Here is a 20,070-nt window from a genome sequence, read left to right on the forward strand (position 1 = left end):
TGTGCACCGCACGCGAGTCCGACCTCTGTTGGCACCCAGATATAACAAGCTGTGGCTGTGATTGCATCATTCAGGGACGATGCGGCTGATTTTCATGTTGAGAACCTTCCAGCCCCTCGGAATAATGGCTGGTGTTTACCGTCTGAAACTCTTGGCCAATCAAAGGAAATAACAATCAGCGAGATAGCAATGCTCGATGGGCCCGTTGTCACATGAATTCGGTCAGAACCCAAAACCTCGGGGCTGTCCAGCCTGATGGTTCACCGCAAGTTCAAGTTACATCACATATTATGACTGGTTACAGTTTAACGTAGATCCAGGGATACGTTTTGGCAGCTTTCGTCAGAGTCTGGTGTGGAGGGAGATCTCCTAGTCGCTTATGACACCGGTATGTGAAACTTCTTTATCAGGTGTTAGGAGAACTCCTGAAACTGTCTGTCTAGTTATTCTATGAGGTACAAAGGGTCCGGAGAACAACTATCTCTTTTCGCAAACTCGGGGAGAATCGGAAGTAGAGGTCATAAAGACAGCACGTTTACGACTATTGACATCTGAGTGAAGCAGCCATCATCAAAATCAAGAGATTTATAGCTCTTCATGTTAACTGTGCTTCCAACAGAATTGCAACCGTACCGGCCCACACTGACAAAGATATGTTCCTTCAACTTGAGAAAACTCCTCTTCATGCATGAACTGTTCTACCATTCTTACGAACACCCAAAACCAGAAAAAACGTGGTTGAGAATAGACGGTGTTGTGTTCCCAAAGCCAAGACGAAAAAACCGGGGTTCGGACTTTAATAGCTGCTTTCTGATTGGTCAATCCATGCCTGCCACTTCCTGTTTCGGAAGGTACACCTCCGGCTTTGCTCTACTCGCCAACCACTCGCTACCGACTGCCAACCATCGACCACACCCATTCGAGAAAGAAACGCGCTTGCCGCGGAGCACTAGCCGCCGATCTTGAGACGTTCTGAGAAAGCGCATTGCCGTTGCACACACCGCTTCTGCAAGTTTGTGGGGTGCTTTTTGGCGAGCTTCCCGTTTTTCCAGCGTGGGGTGGGAATTTTGGCTGTGTGAGACACCCTAACCCTCTTCTTGCCCCATCTCGCTCACTTGACACACCAGACGAACAACCAAGACCAGTATGACGGTTATGCTCCCGTCCTGCTATCACATCAAGAGTTTAATGCTTCGCAGAAATGCTGGGCAACCTCCATTCGAGGCTTCCAAGCTGTCGATCTCCCACCTTCCCGAAAGAATCACACGCACACCTCCCGAGACCAGGCAAGCTGCTGATAGCCTCACCCTCACGACATCTATCGGCCTCTCAATCAACATCTTGGCCCAAGCCACGCCGTTTCATTGAGAATCCCCCAACATCCATATTCGCCCCGAAACAGGATTCACCTACCTCATTATGACCCGTCTGCCAAATTTCCGACCTTGTCAACAAATAGGCTCGAAGTCATCTAGAGCCACCAGATGCTGATGTTGGAGTGAATGCCGAGACAATAAACTTGCACAGCATCTGCATACGACCCACCCTTTTTAGCCTGTATTATCCCAAGCTGACAGCCTGACAGGTCTCACTCAGCAGTGAACATCCATCCAATCTAGCATCGTCTTGTCATATTTAAGCATCTCATATTCATTCAGCCCCCCCATCAGGTTGTATTCAACATACATCGATACAATCGCAGATCAAGAAACGACATGTGACAATCATCTACCGCTTCTTTACCCCAGACCCTATAAGACGACCCATCCCTGCAACCCAATATCTCGTCTCAGCCCTCCACCTCCTCATCAAGTCGCCCCGATCTCCTTCCCCTTGTGCCATGTGCATCATGAGCTCTCAGCCAGTCACATCATGTCGATCGTGGTTCTAGAACCCCCGGCACTGATCTTAGACAGCGGCAGATCTCATCTTCACGACGATACGCACCTCGACACGGGGAAAAAAGGCTCCACAAATCTTCCTTCCACTCATCAATGATTTCCATTGGTCTGGTACTGCCGTTGTTGCCTTCTGCGAGGGGACAGGCGTCGGAACATTTCGCACTTGTCGGGATACCCGGGGTAAAATAGATATTGATGGCGATCCCTCTGGTTCTACATAGCCGGCATATTCTCAAGCGTTACGAGCCAACCGTTCACCTGTCGTCCATGTCCCGAGTCTGCCCGTCCCCGTTTCTTCGTCGTGGTGCCTATGAGGGGAACCAAACCAAGCCCGGCGGCTCTCTGGAGATCTTCATCGCGAGATTGGTCTACAAATCTCCCTGGGAAAATGCCAAAAGGAAAGCACGAAGCCATCTCGGGGATATCTCGCGAAGCCTGAGCAGGCGCCCAGTGGGCATCAATGCCGTCCGACCCGGCCTAAGACCGAATACCGTTGATACTGCAACAAGAAGTTAACCTCGTCGACAGTCTCAGCACTCTATGCTATATTCCAGCCCAAATATTGAAGATCGGCCTTGGTTTGGCCTCGGGCGTGTTACGGGTCTCAGTAATAGGCCCCGAAAGACCAAGCGGCAGGACTCTCTGCCTATCATATATCAACCTTGGATGGACACCCCTGCCTTGTAAATACCCCTTTCCAAGGCAAAAGTCAAGATAGCTGATAGCGTCTATGACGGCCAATGACGCCTTGATCATTACCGCTGCCACCTGAACATCGAAATCGTGGCATTACAGCCAACTTGCTCGTATACGCTCTTTTCTTCCCACCATTCATGTGAGGCAAACGACACTTGTGGTTTTCATATCAATAGGTACTGTGATCCCGATACCCCGCCGGCCTGACATTGCTCCCAGAGTGTGAAGGAGCGCCCAGGTTCCGAAGTCAATATTGACTTTTCCTCTGGTTGGCGCCCGTGTCAAGGATAAGCGAGCGAGCGGAGGCGAACCATACACTCTATGTTCACCCGCGGTTATTTTAACGCTCGCTCTCCAGTTTTCTTTTTCCCCCACGAACTAAATAAAACTAGCGCAACGGGGCCCCGTCAAATAGCCTACAAAAGTTTCAACCGCTGAACCAGCGTCGAGACTTGTCAAACTTGTCAAACGGGAAGGGAGTCTGGGTCGCTCTTGGCAGGGCACTAGTTTGAGAAGCTAAAGGGGAGGAAAGGGATGGGAGAAGTGAAATAGATGATGCAATATCTGCGTGTGAATCAGGCTTGATTGCAAGTTTGAGGCTGTGCTGGGGAGTAGTAGCTGAGGGGTGGGTAGAGGTCGAGGCGGGGGGGAAGGGGGTTATGGGGGTCTGAAATCCACGGGCGGTGCCTGCCCGTGTGGTGCACAAGTAGGAGCTGATCGAAAGGAAGTAGACGCAAGGCGATGACCCACTTGGGAGGGGAACGATGAAAGTAAGACGCCATAAAGAAGGGACCACAGAAAAAAAGAACAAGATGACAAGTGAGCAGCTGTGCTTATCCCGGACTTTGGTCTCAGCTCCAGAATGATGGTGTTTTTGCCCACCTAGCTTCACTCTCGACTGTGTAGCAGCAACGTCGAGCTAGTCTCACTGGTCACTCTCTGGTAATCGAGGAAGATTGCATACCTAAAGTCTCGCATTCCAACATATCATCCCCACTCCAGACCCTCCAACTTGAACACAACGTACATCCCACCTTTTCCTCCACCACAAGTCTGCCACAGGACCAAGATACCACCGATCATCCGATAACGCAAGGAAACGGAGACCATAACTTCTAATCTGATATCATCATCTTTTGTCGTCCCCTCTCAAGCTTGGATCTGTCCCGTGGTGGTGATGCAAAGCGGAGGCTGACCAACCGCGCGCCCGCTTGTGACGGAGCCAGGGCCCGAAAGCTCCGGCGAGACAACCACATCCCACTTCTGGGCTCGTTGTGGGTCTCGGTATTCCTCTGTAGATCTGGCGGGCCGGGAGCCGGTATCTTTGAGAGATCATGATGTACCTATTCGTGATGACTTGAGGGTGAGAAAGTTCATCGGCCGCAAGGCATCATCCACGTGAGATTGGTAGGGTAACTGTGCAACTTGTGTTATTATACCTTGAGGTTTACGCTATGCATAGAAAGAAAGCTATTCGATGAAGGGAATTTTCAGAATCCGAATTGTTGTCATTTTGATCTCGCAACATGAATAAGCCTGGCAGGAGATGGCGTAGATGGTTATCGCGATGGGGTAGATTGTTCTCTGTTATCGGGATGGAGGCCTGATAGCCTCGCTTGTCGCCCAACGGGTTGCTTTCGTCATTGGGGATGACCGGGTAGACGGTACGCTCCAAGAGGCTGGCCAAGGAGTAACCATCGAGATCATGCTCGGTTTGCCCAGTTTGTGCTGCCTGGGGGCCTGTAAGCCGTTGGAGATGAGGCGTATGATCGGCCATTGTGGGGATGAAAGTCACGCACTGGAGATGACGCACCCTTGAGACGATGCAGCTGATGATGATGTCTTGCATGACTGCAGCTTGTTGGTTGTATACGCCACCCAAACTCAACGAAGTAAGTCCAAAGTGCTTTCGCAAGATAAATATCGGTTGTGTCTTCTGGCGCCACCCCACCGAGACACTGCGCTCGGAGACATGGTCTGCTTCCTGTTGACTCCCTAGATACTTTGAGGTGATCATGGGCCTTATATCCCTCACGATCAGTCTCGTCGTAAAAAACCGTGAATTTTGACACGTCCACTTCGGGCATTGCGAATGCAGTATAGGTATGAAGGTACGTATCAGGGCTCGGCTGAGAACCGCCGCCCGCCTATCAGGATCACTGGGGAAACCGTGGATGTCTTTCTAGTAACTGCACGCGGAAGGAAACGTACGAGATTTTCAATTTGGCTTTACACCAGACACGCCTGAGAGGATATCAGATGTCAATTGAGTGTTTCTGATGATCTGGTCGAAAGATACGAGGCTAGGTATCACTTTCACTGGGGACCCAAGGCTACCTAAGATAATCTAGCAGTGGGTTTTGGGCTGTACCAACTCCTCCACATAACATTGACACCATTACCCTTCTCAAAGTTCCAGTTTGCAAGGCGATTGTCGTTGGGTTTGCCCATATCATCATCCACCCAGAACCCGACAGCCCAGAGCCTCGCATGATCTTTGCCAATCACAACATCCTCCAGTTTGTCCCAATCATCTAGCAGACCCCTGAGAAATTCAGTTGTGTTCTGAGTGGGAGTCTTGCACTTGAACTCGAAAAGGTGCCAGGGCTGAGTTGGACCAGCGTTACCATAGATGTTCAAATCCACACGCCTCAGGTCATTGTAGACGAACGTCTCGCGTCTCAGCCCGGCGCCTGTGTTATATCCTCGCAGATCAGCTCAAGTTCGATGTCAGGGTCGTAAGACATGAAATCTATTTCATCGTACCGTTTAGTTGCACAGCTAGACGGTATCCCAAATCAGCTTGCAACCATGCTTCCCAACCATATCCGAATTGATGAATGCGTGAGACTTTCTGACTGTTCTCCTTCACCCAACCCATAATGATCTTTTTGATGGGTTCTGGCTTGTCCGGGCTGAAGTAGGCTGCCTGCATGGAAGACATGGTGAAGCTGGGCTGCTTTGAGACAGACTTTCAACAAAAGGTTGAATGTGTGTGTGATGATGACGAACTTGGATCTTTTCGACTTTGGATGATTGCAGAGATCTTTAGGCATGTAGAGGGCAGCACTCAGGCTCAGGTTCTTATTCTCGTGGAATGAGATGGAGCCGAATGCTTGATCCAGTGTGAACAACTCCGCCAAACGGCAGCTTGATCGTCAACCATTCCCGATGAAGCATAGAAGAGATCACCTGGACCAAAAAAGAAGTTGATTTCCGCCCAGGAATACATTGCACATCCCTTGCTTGACCGAGAGCGAGAACGTCCGATGACCTCGCAATGAGTTCCAGCTCAGCTCCATTGTGGGCACGAAGTGTGCGTGGGGATTCCGTCATGTTCAATGTTGGTCCGGCGGTTAAAACCGAACTATTCCAAACTTGTGATGTCTGAATGGATGTGAAAGAACTTCAATAGTCATCTTTAGTCATTCTCACAGACCCATTCATTATTCCAAGTATTGGAATGGCGCAGACATCCAAATTCGGTAGGTTTCATCGTTCGCTGGCTAGACCCCGCTCTGACTTTTCAGCTGGTGATATGTATGCAGGAACTTCAATTGAGCGGCTACCAGGGTTTCTATTGGATTTCAGCTGGCTGAAAGGTTACTCGCGAAGCACGTGGAGGATCGGTCGCAAATATTGACGTGATAGTCTAGACTCCTATATTCCGTACGACGTAATCGGCTGAAGACGTGAAGCGCGGTAAAAGTGGAAACTTCGACATTTCATCACGGTGATAGACGAGGCTCTTTGAGCACCGAAGATGGATGTGATGTGATCAGTTCATCTTAGCAATCGGGGTTCTCCTATCTCCGACACCACCTGGTCTGAAGTTAAACTAAAGTCCACATGCAGTCACAGTTCGACAGAACGTGGTGGGTCTGATCCGAAGTGTTATGTGATTTCTCATACTAGTTCTCCTTGAAAGCCTTAACCAGCCAGCCATCTGAGTCTAATTACACAGTGATGATTTCCACGCTCAACTGACCCCTTCAGAGTGAAAGGTAGAGGCTGTTACCGCCCTAATCGTCGGTCTCTGAGACCGTGGCATGTGGGCAGAGCGGTAAAGCCGATCAATATCACATGCAGAGAAATCCAAACGGGAGGGGACTTCAGGCTCCTTCCAGGCCCATAGATCACATAGAACAACGAGCCCATTCTGAATCCGTATTTATGACAATTGTCAACTAGATAATGAATTACTACAGAAAATAATTGGAAACCCCTAAAAAATCAATACAAGCAGAAAAAAAAGAAAACAGTTGCCCAAAGCTCACAGCTTCGCCTTTTCCTGGCCACCTTCAGCTTCGGTGTCGTCGTATTTAATAGACATGAACTTCCCAGGGTAGTACTTGGCAGCCCACATCTGCGCCAGCATCTTCTGATCAATATCCTTCAGGTAGTAGTTGATGGGAACGCCGGAGTCTCCCTCGGAGGCTTTCTTCAGATAGTCCTCCAGTGCCGTCATCATCGAGTTGACGTCCAGGACTTTGTTCTTCTCCCCATCGATGACCGCCAACGCGCTCAGCGAGGACTCAATAGCCTTGCCTTGCATCTCGGAGGCCTGTCCACTCGTTCGCGAAGCCTCGGCCATGGATTGCACCGTGGACTGCTCTGATGAGGTGGCGTTCTGGATGGCGGCGACGGCTGCCATGTTGGCGCTTGGGTCAAAATCGGCAAACTTCTCGGCCGTCTTTGAGACCAAGTTGGCAACCATCGAGGGAATCACGCCCATCGTCAGGACTGTCACGTGAGACTGGACGTTCTGCTGACTGAGGAGGTTCTTGACGTCGCTGGCAAACTTGGCGTTGACGCCTACTTTACCCTCAGCTCTGGCGAACCAGGCACCCGTGTCCATGGTGCGCTGCATGGACATGGCTGCGGCCTCCATGGTCTCAGAGGCAGAGGTCTGCGTGGAGTTGAGAATGTGGACCATGCCGATGAAGCTCGATCCAAAGGTGGTGCCGGAGATGATGGAGAATTTCTCCTTGTCTTCTTGGCTCTCGTTCATGGCACACTTCATCATGCTGCTGCCGCTCGTCGGATCCAGCTTCTTGCCGGGGTAGAGATGGTTCCACACCTTGATGGCCTTGTCGACGTGCATCACGAAAGGGGCCACGATCGATGCGTTCTTGTGCGTGCAGCTCACAGACAGCACGAGGGTACCCTCGATGCTGTGCGATTTCACTTGCCGGCTGACCTGACTCGAAGCTGCGGTGCCGATCTTCATGGACTGGTCGGTGCCAAAGACGCCGCTGACGGCGCCTGACACGTACGAGGCGATCTGGGCGCTGTAGGCAGACGAGTTCTGCGAGTTTGAGTCGAAGGAGAAATACTGAACGTCCATGTTCATGGTGTCGGCGGCAAGTGGCATTGTCTTAATCTCGCTGCGCAGGTAGTCGACAGGGCTTTCGATCTGCTTGTGAACCGAGTGTATCTTCTGACGCAGTTGCTGGATCTGAGGCTCGGCCGCCATTCTGGCAGCTGCATACGTGACCGCGGCCTTCTCCACGGCGTCGTTCAGCTTCTTCAGCTCCTCGTCCAGAGCATCAGTCTTGATGCCAAGGTTTCTGAGTTCGGTCTTGGTCATCGTCAGACCTCTCTTGGACGAGATGAGAGAGTTGAGAGCATCGTGAGCGGCGTCGACAGGGGCTTGCAACTTTGAGATGGCTTCGACATTCGCCAGTGCCTCCTCGCTCACCACGCTCATCAACACCAGACTCGGGTCGTAGGGTATGGAGCTAGGCATGGTGTTGAGTTTGGTGGGCCAAAATGTAGAAGAGAAGTAAAGAAAGGTGTCCTGTTGATGTCGAAAATCAAGTTCAACGGCGTCAAGAGTTTGTGGGATGTGAGACTAGAGCAGGTGAGGGTTGGAAAGTAGGAATCTTATGATTCATAATCACATTGAAGCAGGCCAACTTGGTAAAGTACATTTTCGGAATAGCTGTCTCTTGATCATTTGATTGCCCATCTCTCGGAGCGAAAATAGTTGCAGGTGCCTCTGTGCTTCAGGCAGCCACGGAAGCGTCGTTCGGGCCATAGTCGGGCGTCCATATGGGAGCTGAAAAAGACCAACAATCGATCGGCAGGACGGAACTTTGTGCAGCACATACCTATCCATATCGAGTGCCACCTACAGCTACTAGGGCGTGATGTCGGTCGTGATATGAGACGGAGGACTACTCCTCTGGTCGTGCCTTTGTGATCAGCGGAAGTGACAGAGGCTCCGTTGCCCTTGCAACAGGCCTATTGGATTCTGGACTCGACACTAGCGAAGTCGAGTTGACCAGTTTGAGGAAGATGTCGTGTGCTCTTCCAGCGCTGATGGTTGAAGGTATCTTCATCACTTTCGGCCTCCACACGACCGACGAGGAGGAGGTTTCATTGAATCCGAAAGGTGTGTGCCGAATTGGACCCGGTGACACCATCATGTCTGTTTTAGGAGGACAAGTCGCTGGTTAGTGTAATTTTCTGAGCTGATCGCGGAACTATTTGCAATTGCTCGTAGTCTGATACGACCTTGGTGGGAGTGAGAGGTTTGTTTGAATCAAAGAGATGTCGTCTGGACTCGACGCTAGTGAGATCAGTCCCTATATTTTACGGGCGGTTAACCTGCATGGTCACCGACGCAGGTACTAGTTCGGTGACATGCAGTGGTCACGGGTAGGCACTTTGGGGGATGCAAGCCTTCCCGAGCGGGCTGTTGGAGGGTTTCATTGGATCCTCAATATTGGACGGCCATGTTGGGTCTAGACCCCCGTTCGCGTTTGAGCTGATCCTGCACATCATGCCCTACCAACATGGAGCAGGTCTCAGCCAGCCCAACGTCTTTCAGCCGCCCTGCTACGCTTCTTTCGGTTTGTTTGCCACATCCTAACTAACCCACAGCTAATGTATATGAGAAGCACGAGCATATCAATATGTTCATAGGACAATTAACATTACCATCTTCATCGCATATTGAGCAGCCATCATGTCGAGCTTGAACTCACACACCATGTACGAAGAGATCAACGCAACCAGTCTTGAGACGTCCACCACGTCTGAGATCATCTACCCTGTTGCCGTACAACGAAACAAGTCCACAATGGCGTTGGGTCCCAAGGCCGCAGTGCAAGTGAGCAAACCAGACCGTTTGCTTTTCAGGTTGGAGAAGTGAGTTCTTGCCAAACAAAGACGGGTCCAGACGGTGCTGTTTTGCTCACACCACTGGTACCTCCAGATTGTTCAGACCAACCAAGGACCTGGGCTCTGTCCTCACCACCTTTAACTACTTCCTCTATCTCTTGGCCTACTTTGACGCCAAAGCCCACAACTTCAAGTCCCAAGCCCTGTCCCTCGTCACGAAACATGCCTCTGTTGACGGCGCCCTTTCCGGTGCCACCGCCCACCCCGAGGGTTCGCCCTTTGCCAAACTGGGGGCAGTGGTCTACAACGCACGCACGACCCTGCGCCTCTTCGGCCTTCTGCCCCTCTACGTGAGGGCGAGAAAGCTGATGACTGACTCGAAGGACATGGACAAGGTGCTTTGGGCCGTTTCCGCAGTCCAATGTTCCCTGTTTGCCATTTTCCAGTTCCTCGAGAACGTGGCATTTCTCACCGAAAACGGCGTCCTGACGTCCCGTGCCAGGGCTGGTCAGTTGGGCGGACGCGTGGCAGCCATGTACAAGATAGCACATCGTGCCTGGTTCCTGGGCCATGTGTGCGACTTTGCCCGTTTGATGCGCGAGGCGCAGATTTTCTTCCGCAGGAAGCACATCGACAAGGAGGATATCACTGAGGAGGAGGCCGAGAGGGCATCCCAGTGGTACTACGACTGGATTCGCCCGCTGGCCTGGCTGCCGATCGGTTGGCAGCTCTCGGCGTGGACGGAGGACGGCATGTCGGGCAAGTTCAACAACTTGGGACTTCGGGGCGTTGCTGGTGTCTTGGCTGATTTGAAGAGGACGGCTACGCTTTGGGATGCCACCAAGGATGCTTGAGTCAAGTTACCTACATGGGTGGTTTGGGCATTCCCATCAGAAACGCCTCTAGGGATGGCTCTTTGCCGGTTCCAGTTGTGAGGCTCTCGAGATGGCTTGCCTTGTCAAAATTCCTTTCATTTCATGTCTTTTATCTTTCTTTTCTGTCTCCTCCATGTAGTTCGTACACACATAGTTTAGCCTTATTGCTCTTCATTCCCTCTCTTCTCCTGTCAATCCACTCAGATGTTCATCATTGCAACTAGTTATATCAATCGCATGGCTTCTCCTCCCTCATCCAGCAGTTAAGCGATGACATCAGCAAGTAGGAGTTTCATGCTCAACACAAAGTTATGACGGCATCTTAGCATAATGCAGTGAAATGTAATTCCCCTACATTTGCATGATGCAGAAACAGATTTGTTTGGATCATATCGTTATCAATCTCCGAAAGCGATGTATTGAGGCTTCGATGAGTTACGGAAGAGCAGTTTGAGCCGAGATTCCAACACCTCAAACCGACTTGAAGCGCCCACGGCGAGACCTGAGATATCAATAGTCAATCCAGAGAGGCTAGAACTTTGACTACATCCGGAGGGTCGCCGTCAGCTGAGCCGCAGAAGCGCTTATGCCGGTGTATCTCCGTGGCCAATATCTGTGATGTGACCTCGCTACCCTCGGTATCAGAGGCTCCTGTTGTCTAGACTCGACGTTATCGAACTCCAGACTCACCATTTCGAGCATGATCGGCTTCTTGGCATACTCCTGGGCTATTGGCCAATAGTCAAGGTTGCGTGATTCCTTTACGCCGACCTCGGACATCGTGCGGCGTTGGGTGGCACTATTGGATAATCTGAACCGCAGGGTTCCCCGGAAACAGTTAGAGGTTCGTGATTCCCGTCGATATGGCAGGTTACATCCCGTCAACAACATGAGCATTCAGTGCATTTTGATACCGATGTACCAGAGTAGGTCTCCTCTCAGCTGGTGGCTGACTTGTAGGGACCTGCGCTTTGGAAAAACGATGGAGTGTTTGGTCTCATTGGGTGAGTTCACGTGAGTACCATTGTACCCATGTACCTAGGTACCTAGTTCATCGGCGTCCACCAGTATGTATACACTGCAGGCCCAGTGCGCATAACACTCGAGGCTGTACATAAGAACAATGCGCCAGGCGTGAGCCCATAACTGCATGCTGGGTTCTCCACGCGGCATTTCATCTCAAAGCTTTCATACTTGCACCGACGTAGTCGACGAGACATTGAAACCTTTACTTTGCATCTGCCATATTTACCTTGCTTCGTCACCACCATGCCGCCCAGGGAGCGAAAGCCGACTCGCCCGGATAAGGGGCCCCCTCCGGAAAAGAAGGGCAAAGTGATCACCAACAAAACTCACAAGCCAAGTTCCGTCCAGCTTGAGCTGGCGAGGCAGAAGATCAAGCAGGACATCAATCAGAATATGAACGTCACGCCGAAAATCAACAACATGAAGCAAAAGATCAAGCAGAACAGCCAACAGAACATCAAGCCTAAAAATAAGGCTAAGAAGACTGACAAAAAGACGGGTAAGCAGTCTGTTTTGTTTTTTTCACACCACCATTCCCCTCCCCCTTCGCTCCACCACCAGACCGTCACCGCGTCACATCTCATGAAACTAACTCTTTATTAGGCTTGACCTATCTTGTCAAAATGTCAGCATTGCCCAATGGCAAAACGCACTTGGAACTTGTGACATCCTCCCTGAACCCCAATGAACTCGGAGTAGATGGGCAGATTGCATTCCAAGGTTTGTTCCGGAGCCAATGCCAGTATCGACGCTCACATCACTTACAATACACATCAACAGGTGGCTTTATGGTCGACGGGGACCAAACTCCCATCTCTCCATACACCTGGGGAGGTGCTCCAGTTGCAGCAAACTCCGAGGCCACAATACGGACAAGATCGTATGCCCCTCCCTGGCCCTTGGTGTTTTCCTCGGTGGCAGATCCGAGTGATGCGAACGCGCCACTGAAGAACAAGATCGCCATTGTCCGAGACAAACGATCTGAAGACGGGGAGCCTGTCAACGCGGTACATATACAGCTTATTATCATACTCTTCGTCCCGTGGTTCATGGTGCTGACTTCCTCACTAGGAATACTCCTACAATTTGTTCACGTATATGGACGCTTCTCAAAAGTCCAGTCTCAAATACGTCTCTTCCGGAAGCAGCCAGTCTGTCAGTCCAAACGGACACCTGATATCAAACACCTTCATCCCGTTGGATATATTGAACACCAGGCTCTGTGGTGACTGGCAGGCCCGCCAGCAGGCATACACACGAGACTGGCTGGCGTTCTGCTTTTATATCGTTGATGTCGAAGCAAACAAACCTCATAACCAGCGACGCAGCACTAAGGATCTGCTACCAAATGAGCTTCTCAAGCTTTTTGAAAAGGATCAGGACGCTGCAGGGCTAGCAAATATTCTACGACCAGACTGGAACGGAGCGCATTTGGGAGCCCGGAACAGTGTTGGGGAGTTCTCGACCATCGGCGCTAAATTTCTGTACGAACTTCTATTTGACAAGGATCTGAAGTTGATGTCCGCGTCGAGTCTAGCAAGGCATATTTTCAAGAGGTGGTGCCGTACGTTCAACCTGGAAATACCTCTCCAGCCCCCTTTTCAGTGCTAACGCATTTGCAGTTGTTGCTCATAGCGCCGCTTCTTTGGCAAAGGAACCATTCTCCGTCAAGGCGCGATTCTGGAAGATTCCCAGGTTACCCAATGTCAACAACAGTTTGGAGCTGGTATACGTCCTGTTGCCGGAGTTTTGGTCTTGGACTGAAACTGTTGACCACGGAATTATGGAAGACCAGACGATCTCCGCCGATCTAAAAACAACCATACGACGTATTTCCCGGGACGACGAGTACCGGAGGCAAGCGGATGAGTTGTGGGGGGATTTCATGACCAGGGCTTTTGCAAAGGCAGCATCTAACACCGCGCAGCCCATAACGGCCCGACTCGCACTCCCCACCGACAATGTGCAGAACATGGTACTGCTGGGCTCTCATCCTCAGGGCTACTACAGTACGTACATTCAACCACAGGATCTGGAACTGTTGAGATCGCACGGTTATACATGGGGTGGTGACCACCATCCATTTCCCAGGCACATGCAACCTCATGAAATTGTTTCTTTGAGCGAAAGCACAACACTATCCGTTACTGGTGTCTACGAATGCAAGACTACGGTCATCTCCAAGATGAACATCCAAAATGCAAGCAACTGGCCCAGGATACGAACTCAAAACGCTGTCATGGATAACATCAGTGCAAACCAGGTAAGTTATATCTGCGTATGGTCATGCAGACATGGCTAACTCGACATAGGTTGCCATGAAAATATGGGACAAGAAAATCTTGAGTCCAGCCGAGGTAAGCAGAACACGATTGGAAAAAAAGGAGACTTGACATAACAGGGACTAATATTTCGTACCTCAGTGGCTTCATCGCGCTGCCTACTCCTTTGGAGGCAGCGGCGACCCAGACTCTGCGCAGGAACAGACTAACCTCGTGTTTGGAACTTTTGAAGCAAACACCGAGATGATCAGGTTCGCAGCAGTGATCTTCTGTCTCTTCCACACGTCCCAGGTAGACTGACATTCTCTACAGATTCGAGTCCTATCTGAAGCGAATCGCCGACGGGACGTTCAAAACTGAGCTTCCGGTGGTATTGGAGACTTGGCTGAACGAGGAAGGCAGCAAACTCGGCAATGGTCAGTCTTTACCATGGCTTGCTCCGAACCTCTTCTACCAGTGGTCCTTTGTTTTCAACCAAAACTATGGAAAAGTTATCAGAGTCAAGAACTTTGATCTTTTCTCCCGGAACCATCCTATGCTGTATGAGGTAGAAGTTGACGAGATCTTTGACACAAACCTGGCAGCCACGGCTGAGGTGGTGAAAGCCGTGGCGGACCTGTTTCTCTTCTCTCAGTCCGAGCTGGGGGTTGCCTACACACCGATACAAAGTAAGCTCTAGTTTCTACGTTGGGCACTTGAGGTCGGGCTAGTTCACTTGTAGCCAACTTTTGGATTACGTTGGATTCTGGGTTGAAAGGGCTGTTAGTTGCTTTTGTGTGGTGGTTGGATTTCTTTCTCTGTTCCTTTTTGCCTTTATCTGTTACTACGCTTGAGAAATACGAATCTTGATTTTTGGAATAGACAAGACGCACCAGATGAATAACCGCTCTCTACTCGTAACATATGTGGCTCAGCATTTGATAGCTGCAACTCACTCTGCAGTCCTCTAGAAATTTGGTAAATTAGCCGGAAATGACTACCCCTCCCTCGATCGTGCCGGTTGCCAGGTGGAAAGGGTAACAATAAAAGGGAACATAGCGGAGGACACCCCTGTGATACTTACTGCTAGTTCTGAACATGGCCAACACTCAATGGGTATGGGTGTGGTGGTAGGGCTCATGGGAGATTCAGGGGTTCAGGGGGTCGGGGATCAGGTACAAAAGTAGGCAATAGCTCGCAAAGGGCACAGCATTGTCCATGAGGCCGTCAGGTTCCAAATATTCAGCCCAGCAACTGCCGTACCAACAGTCATAGGCATATAGGTATTCTTCACTTCCCATGTTTTGAATTCACTCACATCAGGCACGAGTCGAGTGAACCCTCTTTGCCCGGCATGATCCGCATGGAAATGGAAGGTGGCTGTTTTAAGGTTTGCGTCTAATCACGTGGGACAGCGTACCACTCAAACCGACGAGAGGCACTTCATTATTACACAGCTGATGAACTGTATTCTAGGGAGTATCCCTTATGACTGCTGTCTACGTGCTCTAGGTACCAAAATGAAAATTATAACTCGACGATGCATTCAAACCGTTCCCTAACCTTGAGCCCTTCCCAGTGATATGCCCCTATCTTCCCCTCGCGCTTTCTACTTCTAGATCAAAATGGAAACCGCTGTGTTATCCGGGTCCATGACCATGTAAGGGATGCTCCCCTCGCTCATGTTATTGCTCGTCTGAGTAAACTCGACATCTAGCGCACGGAGGTCGTCGTGGAACCTCTCACTGATGTCACGCACCGCCTTCTCCTTAGTGGTCTGGGCGTACTTGCGTGACCACCACTGCGACTGCGCAAAGGAGATGAGACTGCGCTCCGTGGAAACCTGTCGCGATGGGTTAGTGTCATGTTTTCGAAGAGACAAAGAAAAGTACATACCTTATAAGACAACAACCAAGGAATCTGCGCAGCCAACAACCACTGCCTCTGGCGGCCAATAGGCAGCGCCTTGACAAGATCGGCCTCCTCGTACCCCTTCAACTGGTCGAGGGTAGTTGGTGGCGGGGAGCAAAGACAGGGCGGCTTGGCAATGACAAACACCTGGTAAAAGTTCTGGAGGTAGTTGACAGCCGAGTGGAAAGGCGCAGCGATATGAATGCTCATCGTTACAGCATCGATCAGCTGGTCAAGTGTGGTGATGGTAGGGAAAGTCTTGATGTGGGCTGCTGTCTGCACCTCGGTGTACCACGCCTTGATGATCTCGCACTTGCTAATAACGGCGTCGGCCGTGGCTTCAGTGTAGTACGTGAGGAGCATGCTCTTCACATACCGGCGGATGCAGTACCACATGGACAACATATTCTTGGCATAGGCGTAGTTGCGGTATTGTGGAGCCGCCAGACCCTCGGCGGTGTTGGGAAAGCCACGGCTCGCGAGGTCGTTGGGAATGTAACGCCCAACGTAGTCAAAGCTCTCAAACTCGGACCGGACATACTGGTAAAGGTTATCGGGCTTGACTCCGACGATGTCTTTGATGATTTGAGGAACCAGTGTCGCGCGCGCGGCCGCGTTGAGCGACAGTGTCTTGAACCAGTGGGGCGAGAGCAAGCGGTAAATGATGTGCTCCATGGGCACAGTGCGGTGGGTGGCCACAATCAGGGCTTCCTCGACGAGATGTGCCTGCGTGAGATGGACACTCACCTCGTGCCGGAGAAAGTCGGTTACCTGCGCGCACGTCTTCGCATAGCGCCATGGCCAATCATGCTCCTCACCCTCCGAGGAGTCCGTTGGCAGCATGCGCTTGTTGAAGATGGTAACAGATGTCGCCAGACTGTCACCCTTGTAGTCGGTGCAGATGGCGATGGGGTGCAGCTCGCCGGTGGGGTGCAGTTGGAAGAGAGTGACGGCGGCGCAACCCCAGCTGTCATCCGACTTGGGCTCCTTGTTGAACAGGGTCTCATTCTCGTCGACTCCCAAACTACGGCGGATGTTACGCGCATCCTGGACATACAATGTCGCGGGATCAATGGTCGGCAGGATGGTGGCCCATTTGTCGTAGCCACCTTGCTTTGCAGCGGCTATGAACTCGTTGAGGAGGGCCTCTGGCACGACGGTAATACTGGTTGGGTTGGTGCCGGTGAAGGACTGGTCGGCGAAGCGGCGATCGGTGAACCAGTCAGGCAACAAGCCAATATTCTTTCCCTCCTCGATGTCTGTAGGAGACTTGCGGTGCGATCTGTTGTACTCCTCGATCTGCTTGATAGTGCCGTCCATGGGGCTGCCGTTGAAGGCGCGCTGAAGAATGCTGATTCCCCAGTCGGCCGTCTTGCCGTACCAAGTATCAGGCACGAGCTTGGCAATCATGAGCAAAGTGTTTGCCAGGCCGAGCCTGTTGAAAAGATCGGTCTGTGAGACTTGGTCCTCGCGCGGGATAGTCTGGAGATGAGGGGGATACTGGGCTGGCGTGCCATCCCTGTTGGTTGGGTAGTCGGACCACTGGTACAACTCCTTCTTCAAGTCCTTCTCAACGTAACGAGGGAGGGTTGGCTCAATCTGCAGAGCATCAAAGTATGTCTCGTAACTACAATTTGTCAGTACGCCTCAGTCGCGTTCGGAAACGCAAGTTTAAGAAAAAAGTGTGAAACCAAGAACTCTAACCTTCGTTCGATACGGGCGTACGCGTGGGTCAGCGCCGCCTGGGTTCCCGTGTAGGTGCCCTTTGTCACATCGCCGTCTGCGAGCTTGACCATCTCATTGTCGAAGACACCTGGGTCAATATCCAGAAATTTCTCTTCGCCGATACTGAGATTCCGTTTCTCTGTCAAGTCTCCGTAAGAACAGGGCTTCACAAACAGTCGATAGGCCTTGAAATAGAGACAACATACCATTCTTCTCATCAATATCCGGCTGCGCAAGAATGTCTTCGGGCTTCGCAACAGCCTCCACCACGCTTGGAGGGGGAATGGGAAGGGGGGCGTCAATAATGGTGCTCATGATGACGATTGCAGATTGTTGGTAGGGCAAATGTAAGGATTTGAAGAGGTCAAGTTGTTGTGTTGCGAGTGTTTCCAGAAGAGCGAGACCGTCATCTTATACACTTTTTCCTGTCGTCTTATCCATCTCGCTGGACTTTACTCGCACCACGACGACCCGGCCCCAGACGCTCACGACTGCGTCTTCCGCGGTCTGGGCCTCAGAAACGCCCCCAATACTGCAAGGGAGAGTCCAGACCATCCGTTCAGCTGTGTATTTGCTCCGTGGCGTGCACTTGGCTTTGTTGACAACACTGTGAGTATCCTGGATTCCTGCTCGACGAGAATTCTAGTCCTATGAACTAGGAACAGAAACGGGACTCTGCATCTGATAGCTGCGGAGGAGTCCCGACGCGGCTTCTCAGCTTGCCATTGGGGTCGCGGCTATGCGATATTGAGACAGCCCCACCGCTCAGCTCGCAGTTTGAAGCGTTGACTTTTCCTCTTGGAGGAGACATGCGTTGATATAGGCGAATCGGGTGTGAGTAGATTGTGGGGTTGTGTCGAGCTAGAACCGATCTTGCATACGTTAAGCTTTTTTCTATCGACCCGCACCGAGTTCTAGATTCCGCCATGCCATTAGCTTGTCGATAAGACCCTGTAACAGAACCACCTGTGACCTCTCGGACATATTTTCCCGGCGTGCCCGGCTGAGTGGTGTATCGACACGGTTGAGTCTCATGATAAAACGACGACAGCGAATTATTTTGCTTCTGTTTATAAGCCAGAGGACAGCAATGATGGGGAGTGAAGTGGCAGCGGAGATAAGAGCGTGGGTGGGACACTGATGCCGGGGACAAGAGAAGAGGCAAACCGGATTGGAGGCAGACGCTTGGGCTGAGGACATGCACTTTCCATCTAAGGACGGACCGAGTGTTCTTTCCCTTTTCACAACCTGCAAAACTATTTCGTTCCTGCCAAATATTGACCTATCTGTTCTTGCCATGTTTTTTGCCCAAGCCCTAACCCTGTGTTTAGCACACCTCGGCATGTTAAAGTGGGTCGCTCTCACCTGGGCTGACCGCGACAAACCCAATTCCGGTCGATGGCGGGGTTCGTGAAGATCGTGAATGACGTCCGGTTCAACCTCCAATTGCTATCGACACCCATCATAAGCAAGCGAAAATGGGACCTCAGCCTGGACAAAAGACGGTGCTCATCACCGGGTACGTGTCCCTACCGCATCACAACAAAACCTAACCCCAGTGGAAAGCTCATAAAAGCTCATTGCTGACATCCAATCCCCTCCAAAAGATGCACCCCGGGAGGTATCGGCCATGCGCTCTGCCTAGAATTCCACTCCAAGGGTTAGTCACTCCAACATTATGACCTCTCTCAACCATTGCTAACCCTGCCCCCAGGCCTGCACGTCATAGCCACAGCCCGCAACCCATCCGTGCTCGCCGACCTCAACGCCCTGGGCATGACCACCCTCCCCCTCGACGTCACAAGCCCGTCCAGCATCAAGACCTGCCACGACCAAGTCTCCGCCCTCACCAACAACAAGCTCGACATCCTCGTCAACAACGCCGGCCGAACCCACACCCACCCCGCCACCGACATCGACATCGACGACGTCCGCGAGACCTTTGAGACAAACGTCTTTGGCGTCATGGCCATGTGCGCCGCCTTTTCCGATCTGCTCATCAACTCCAAGGGTTTAATCATCAATATCGCCTCCCTCGCTGCCATCACCCCCTACGTCTTTGGCTCCGTTTACTGCGCCTCCAAGGGTGCCGTTGTGTCGTACTCAAGGACCCTGCGGTTGGAGCTCAAGCCTTTTGGTGTGAGGGTCATGGTTGCCATGACTGGTACTGTGAGGAGCCAGATCGCGAGCAAGACCCACCGGACGCTGCCTGAGGAAAGTATTTATCAGCGGGTCAAGGAGATCTTTGAGAAGAGGTTGACGTTCAGCCAGAACAATGCAACTGTCAAGACGGAGGATTATGCGAAGAAGCTGGTGGCTAATGCGCTCAAGCCTGAGTGGCCGCTTATCTTGCGGTCTTGGTTTGGCAGAGCGGATTGGTTTTGGGCTGGTGGCTGGAGCAAGGGTGTTTGGGCCAGTACATTCTTTGGGGAGTGGATCTTGGACTTTGTGCTATATCGGTTGATTGGCTTGAAGAAGATGGAACAGGTGTTGAGGGAGGAGGAGAGGAAGAAAAAGCTGACTTGAAAAGCCGTCAGTTGCATAGGC

The 20,070-nt window shown here is 51.4% G+C and overlaps 6 protein-coding genes across 6 annotated transcripts; 3 read left to right on the plus strand and 3 right to left on the minus strand.

The window, feature by feature from the left end:
* Positions 1–4,842: 4,842 nt before the first annotated feature.
* QC762_000025 (uncharacterized protein) lies at positions 4,843–5,597 on the minus strand. The gene is made up of 2 exons (XM_062882726.1): positions 5,364–5,597; positions 4,843–5,290 (listed from the first exon to the last, which is right to left on the minus strand). Exons 1-2 carry the CDS (start codon positions 5,539–5,541, stop codon positions 4,935–4,937), a joined length of 534 nt encoding a protein of 177 aa, XP_062741069.1. The 5' UTR covers positions 5,542–5,597; the 3' UTR covers positions 4,843–4,934.
* Positions 5,598–6,870: 1,273 nt separating this feature from the next.
* On the minus strand, positions 6,871–8,346 carry QC762_0099460 (uncharacterized protein; the record flags this gene model as incomplete). The annotated part of the gene is made up of 1 exon (XM_062884183.1): positions 6,871–8,346. One exon carries the CDS (start codon positions 8,344–8,346, stop codon positions 6,871–6,873), a length of 1,476 nt encoding a protein of 491 aa, XP_062741070.1.
* A 1,087-nt stretch (positions 8,347–9,433) lies between these two features.
* Positions 9,434–10,905, plus strand: QC762_0099470 (uncharacterized protein). Its single transcript, XM_062884184.1, has 2 exons — positions 9,434–9,752; positions 9,820–10,905. Exons 1-2 carry the CDS (start codon positions 9,571–9,573, stop codon positions 10,577–10,579), a joined length of 942 nt encoding a protein of 313 aa, XP_062741071.1. The 5' UTR covers positions 9,434–9,570; the 3' UTR covers positions 10,580–10,905.
* Positions 10,906–12,724: 1,819 nt separating this feature from the next.
* On the plus strand, positions 12,725–13,928 carry QC762_0099480 (uncharacterized protein; the record flags this gene model as incomplete). Its single annotated transcript, XM_062884185.1, has 2 exons — positions 12,725–13,190; positions 13,249–13,928. The coding sequence occupies 2 exons, from the start codon at positions 12,725–12,727 to the stop codon at positions 13,926–13,928; spliced, it is 1,146 nt and encodes a 381-aa protein (XP_062741072.1).
* A 1,574-nt stretch (positions 13,929–15,502) lies between these two features.
* QC762_608140 (uncharacterized protein) lies at positions 15,503–18,960 on the minus strand (the record flags this gene model as incomplete). The annotated part of the gene is made up of 4 exons (XM_062892493.1): positions 17,730–18,960; positions 17,503–17,662; positions 15,784–17,425; positions 15,503–15,730 (listed from the first exon to the last, which is right to left on the minus strand). Exons 1-4 carry the CDS (start codon positions 17,836–17,838, stop codon positions 15,503–15,505), a joined length of 2,139 nt encoding a protein of 712 aa, XP_062741073.1. The 5' UTR covers positions 17,839–18,960.
* AYR1 (NADPH-dependent 1-acyl dihydroxyacetone phosphate reductase) lies at positions 18,767–20,062 on the plus strand. The gene is made up of 3 exons (XM_062884186.1): positions 18,767–19,042; positions 19,131–19,183; positions 19,238–20,062. Exons 1-3 carry the CDS (start codon positions 19,002–19,004, stop codon positions 20,047–20,049), a joined length of 906 nt encoding a protein of 301 aa, XP_062741074.1. The 5' UTR covers positions 18,767–19,001; the 3' UTR covers positions 20,050–20,062.
* Positions 20,063–20,070: the final 8 nt, after the last annotated feature.

The sequence above is a fragment of the Podospora pseudocomata genome, chromosome 6, assembly GCF_035222375.1.
Source record: "Podospora pseudocomata strain CBS 415.72m chromosome 6, whole genome shotgun sequence".
Lineage (NCBI taxonomy): Eukaryota > Fungi > Ascomycota > Sordariomycetes > Sordariales > Podosporaceae > Podospora > Podospora pseudocomata.

Bases quoted from the DNA above. Each gene is read 5' to 3' on its own strand.
- AYR1 (XM_062884186.1), top strand. From the start codon at position 19,002: ATGGGACCTCAGCCTGGACAAAAGACGGTGCTCATCACCGG. The intron at 19,043-19,130 runs GTACGTGTCCCT...CCCCTCCAAAAG, and splicing joins AAGACGGTGCTCATCACCGG to ATGCACCCCGGGAGGTATCG. The intron at 19,184-19,237 runs GTTAGTCACTCC...CCCTGCCCCCAG, and splicing joins CCTAGAATTCCACTCCAAGG to GCCTGCACGTCATAGCCACA.
- QC762_0099470 (XM_062884184.1), top strand. From the start codon at position 9,571: ATGTCGAGCTTGAACTCACACACCATGTACGAAGAGATCAACGCAACC. The intron at 9,753-9,819 runs GTGAGTTCTTGC...TGGTACCTCCAG, and splicing joins TTGCTTTTCAGGTTGGAGAA to ATTGTTCAGACCAACCAAGG.
- QC762_000025 (XM_062882726.1), bottom strand. From the start codon at position 5,541: ATGTCTTCCATGCAGGCAGCCTACTTCAGCCCGGACAAGCCAGAACCC. The intron at 5,291-5,363 runs GTACGATGAAAT...GATATAACACAG, and splicing joins TCTAGCTGTGCAACTAAACG to GCGCCGGGCTGAGACGCGAG.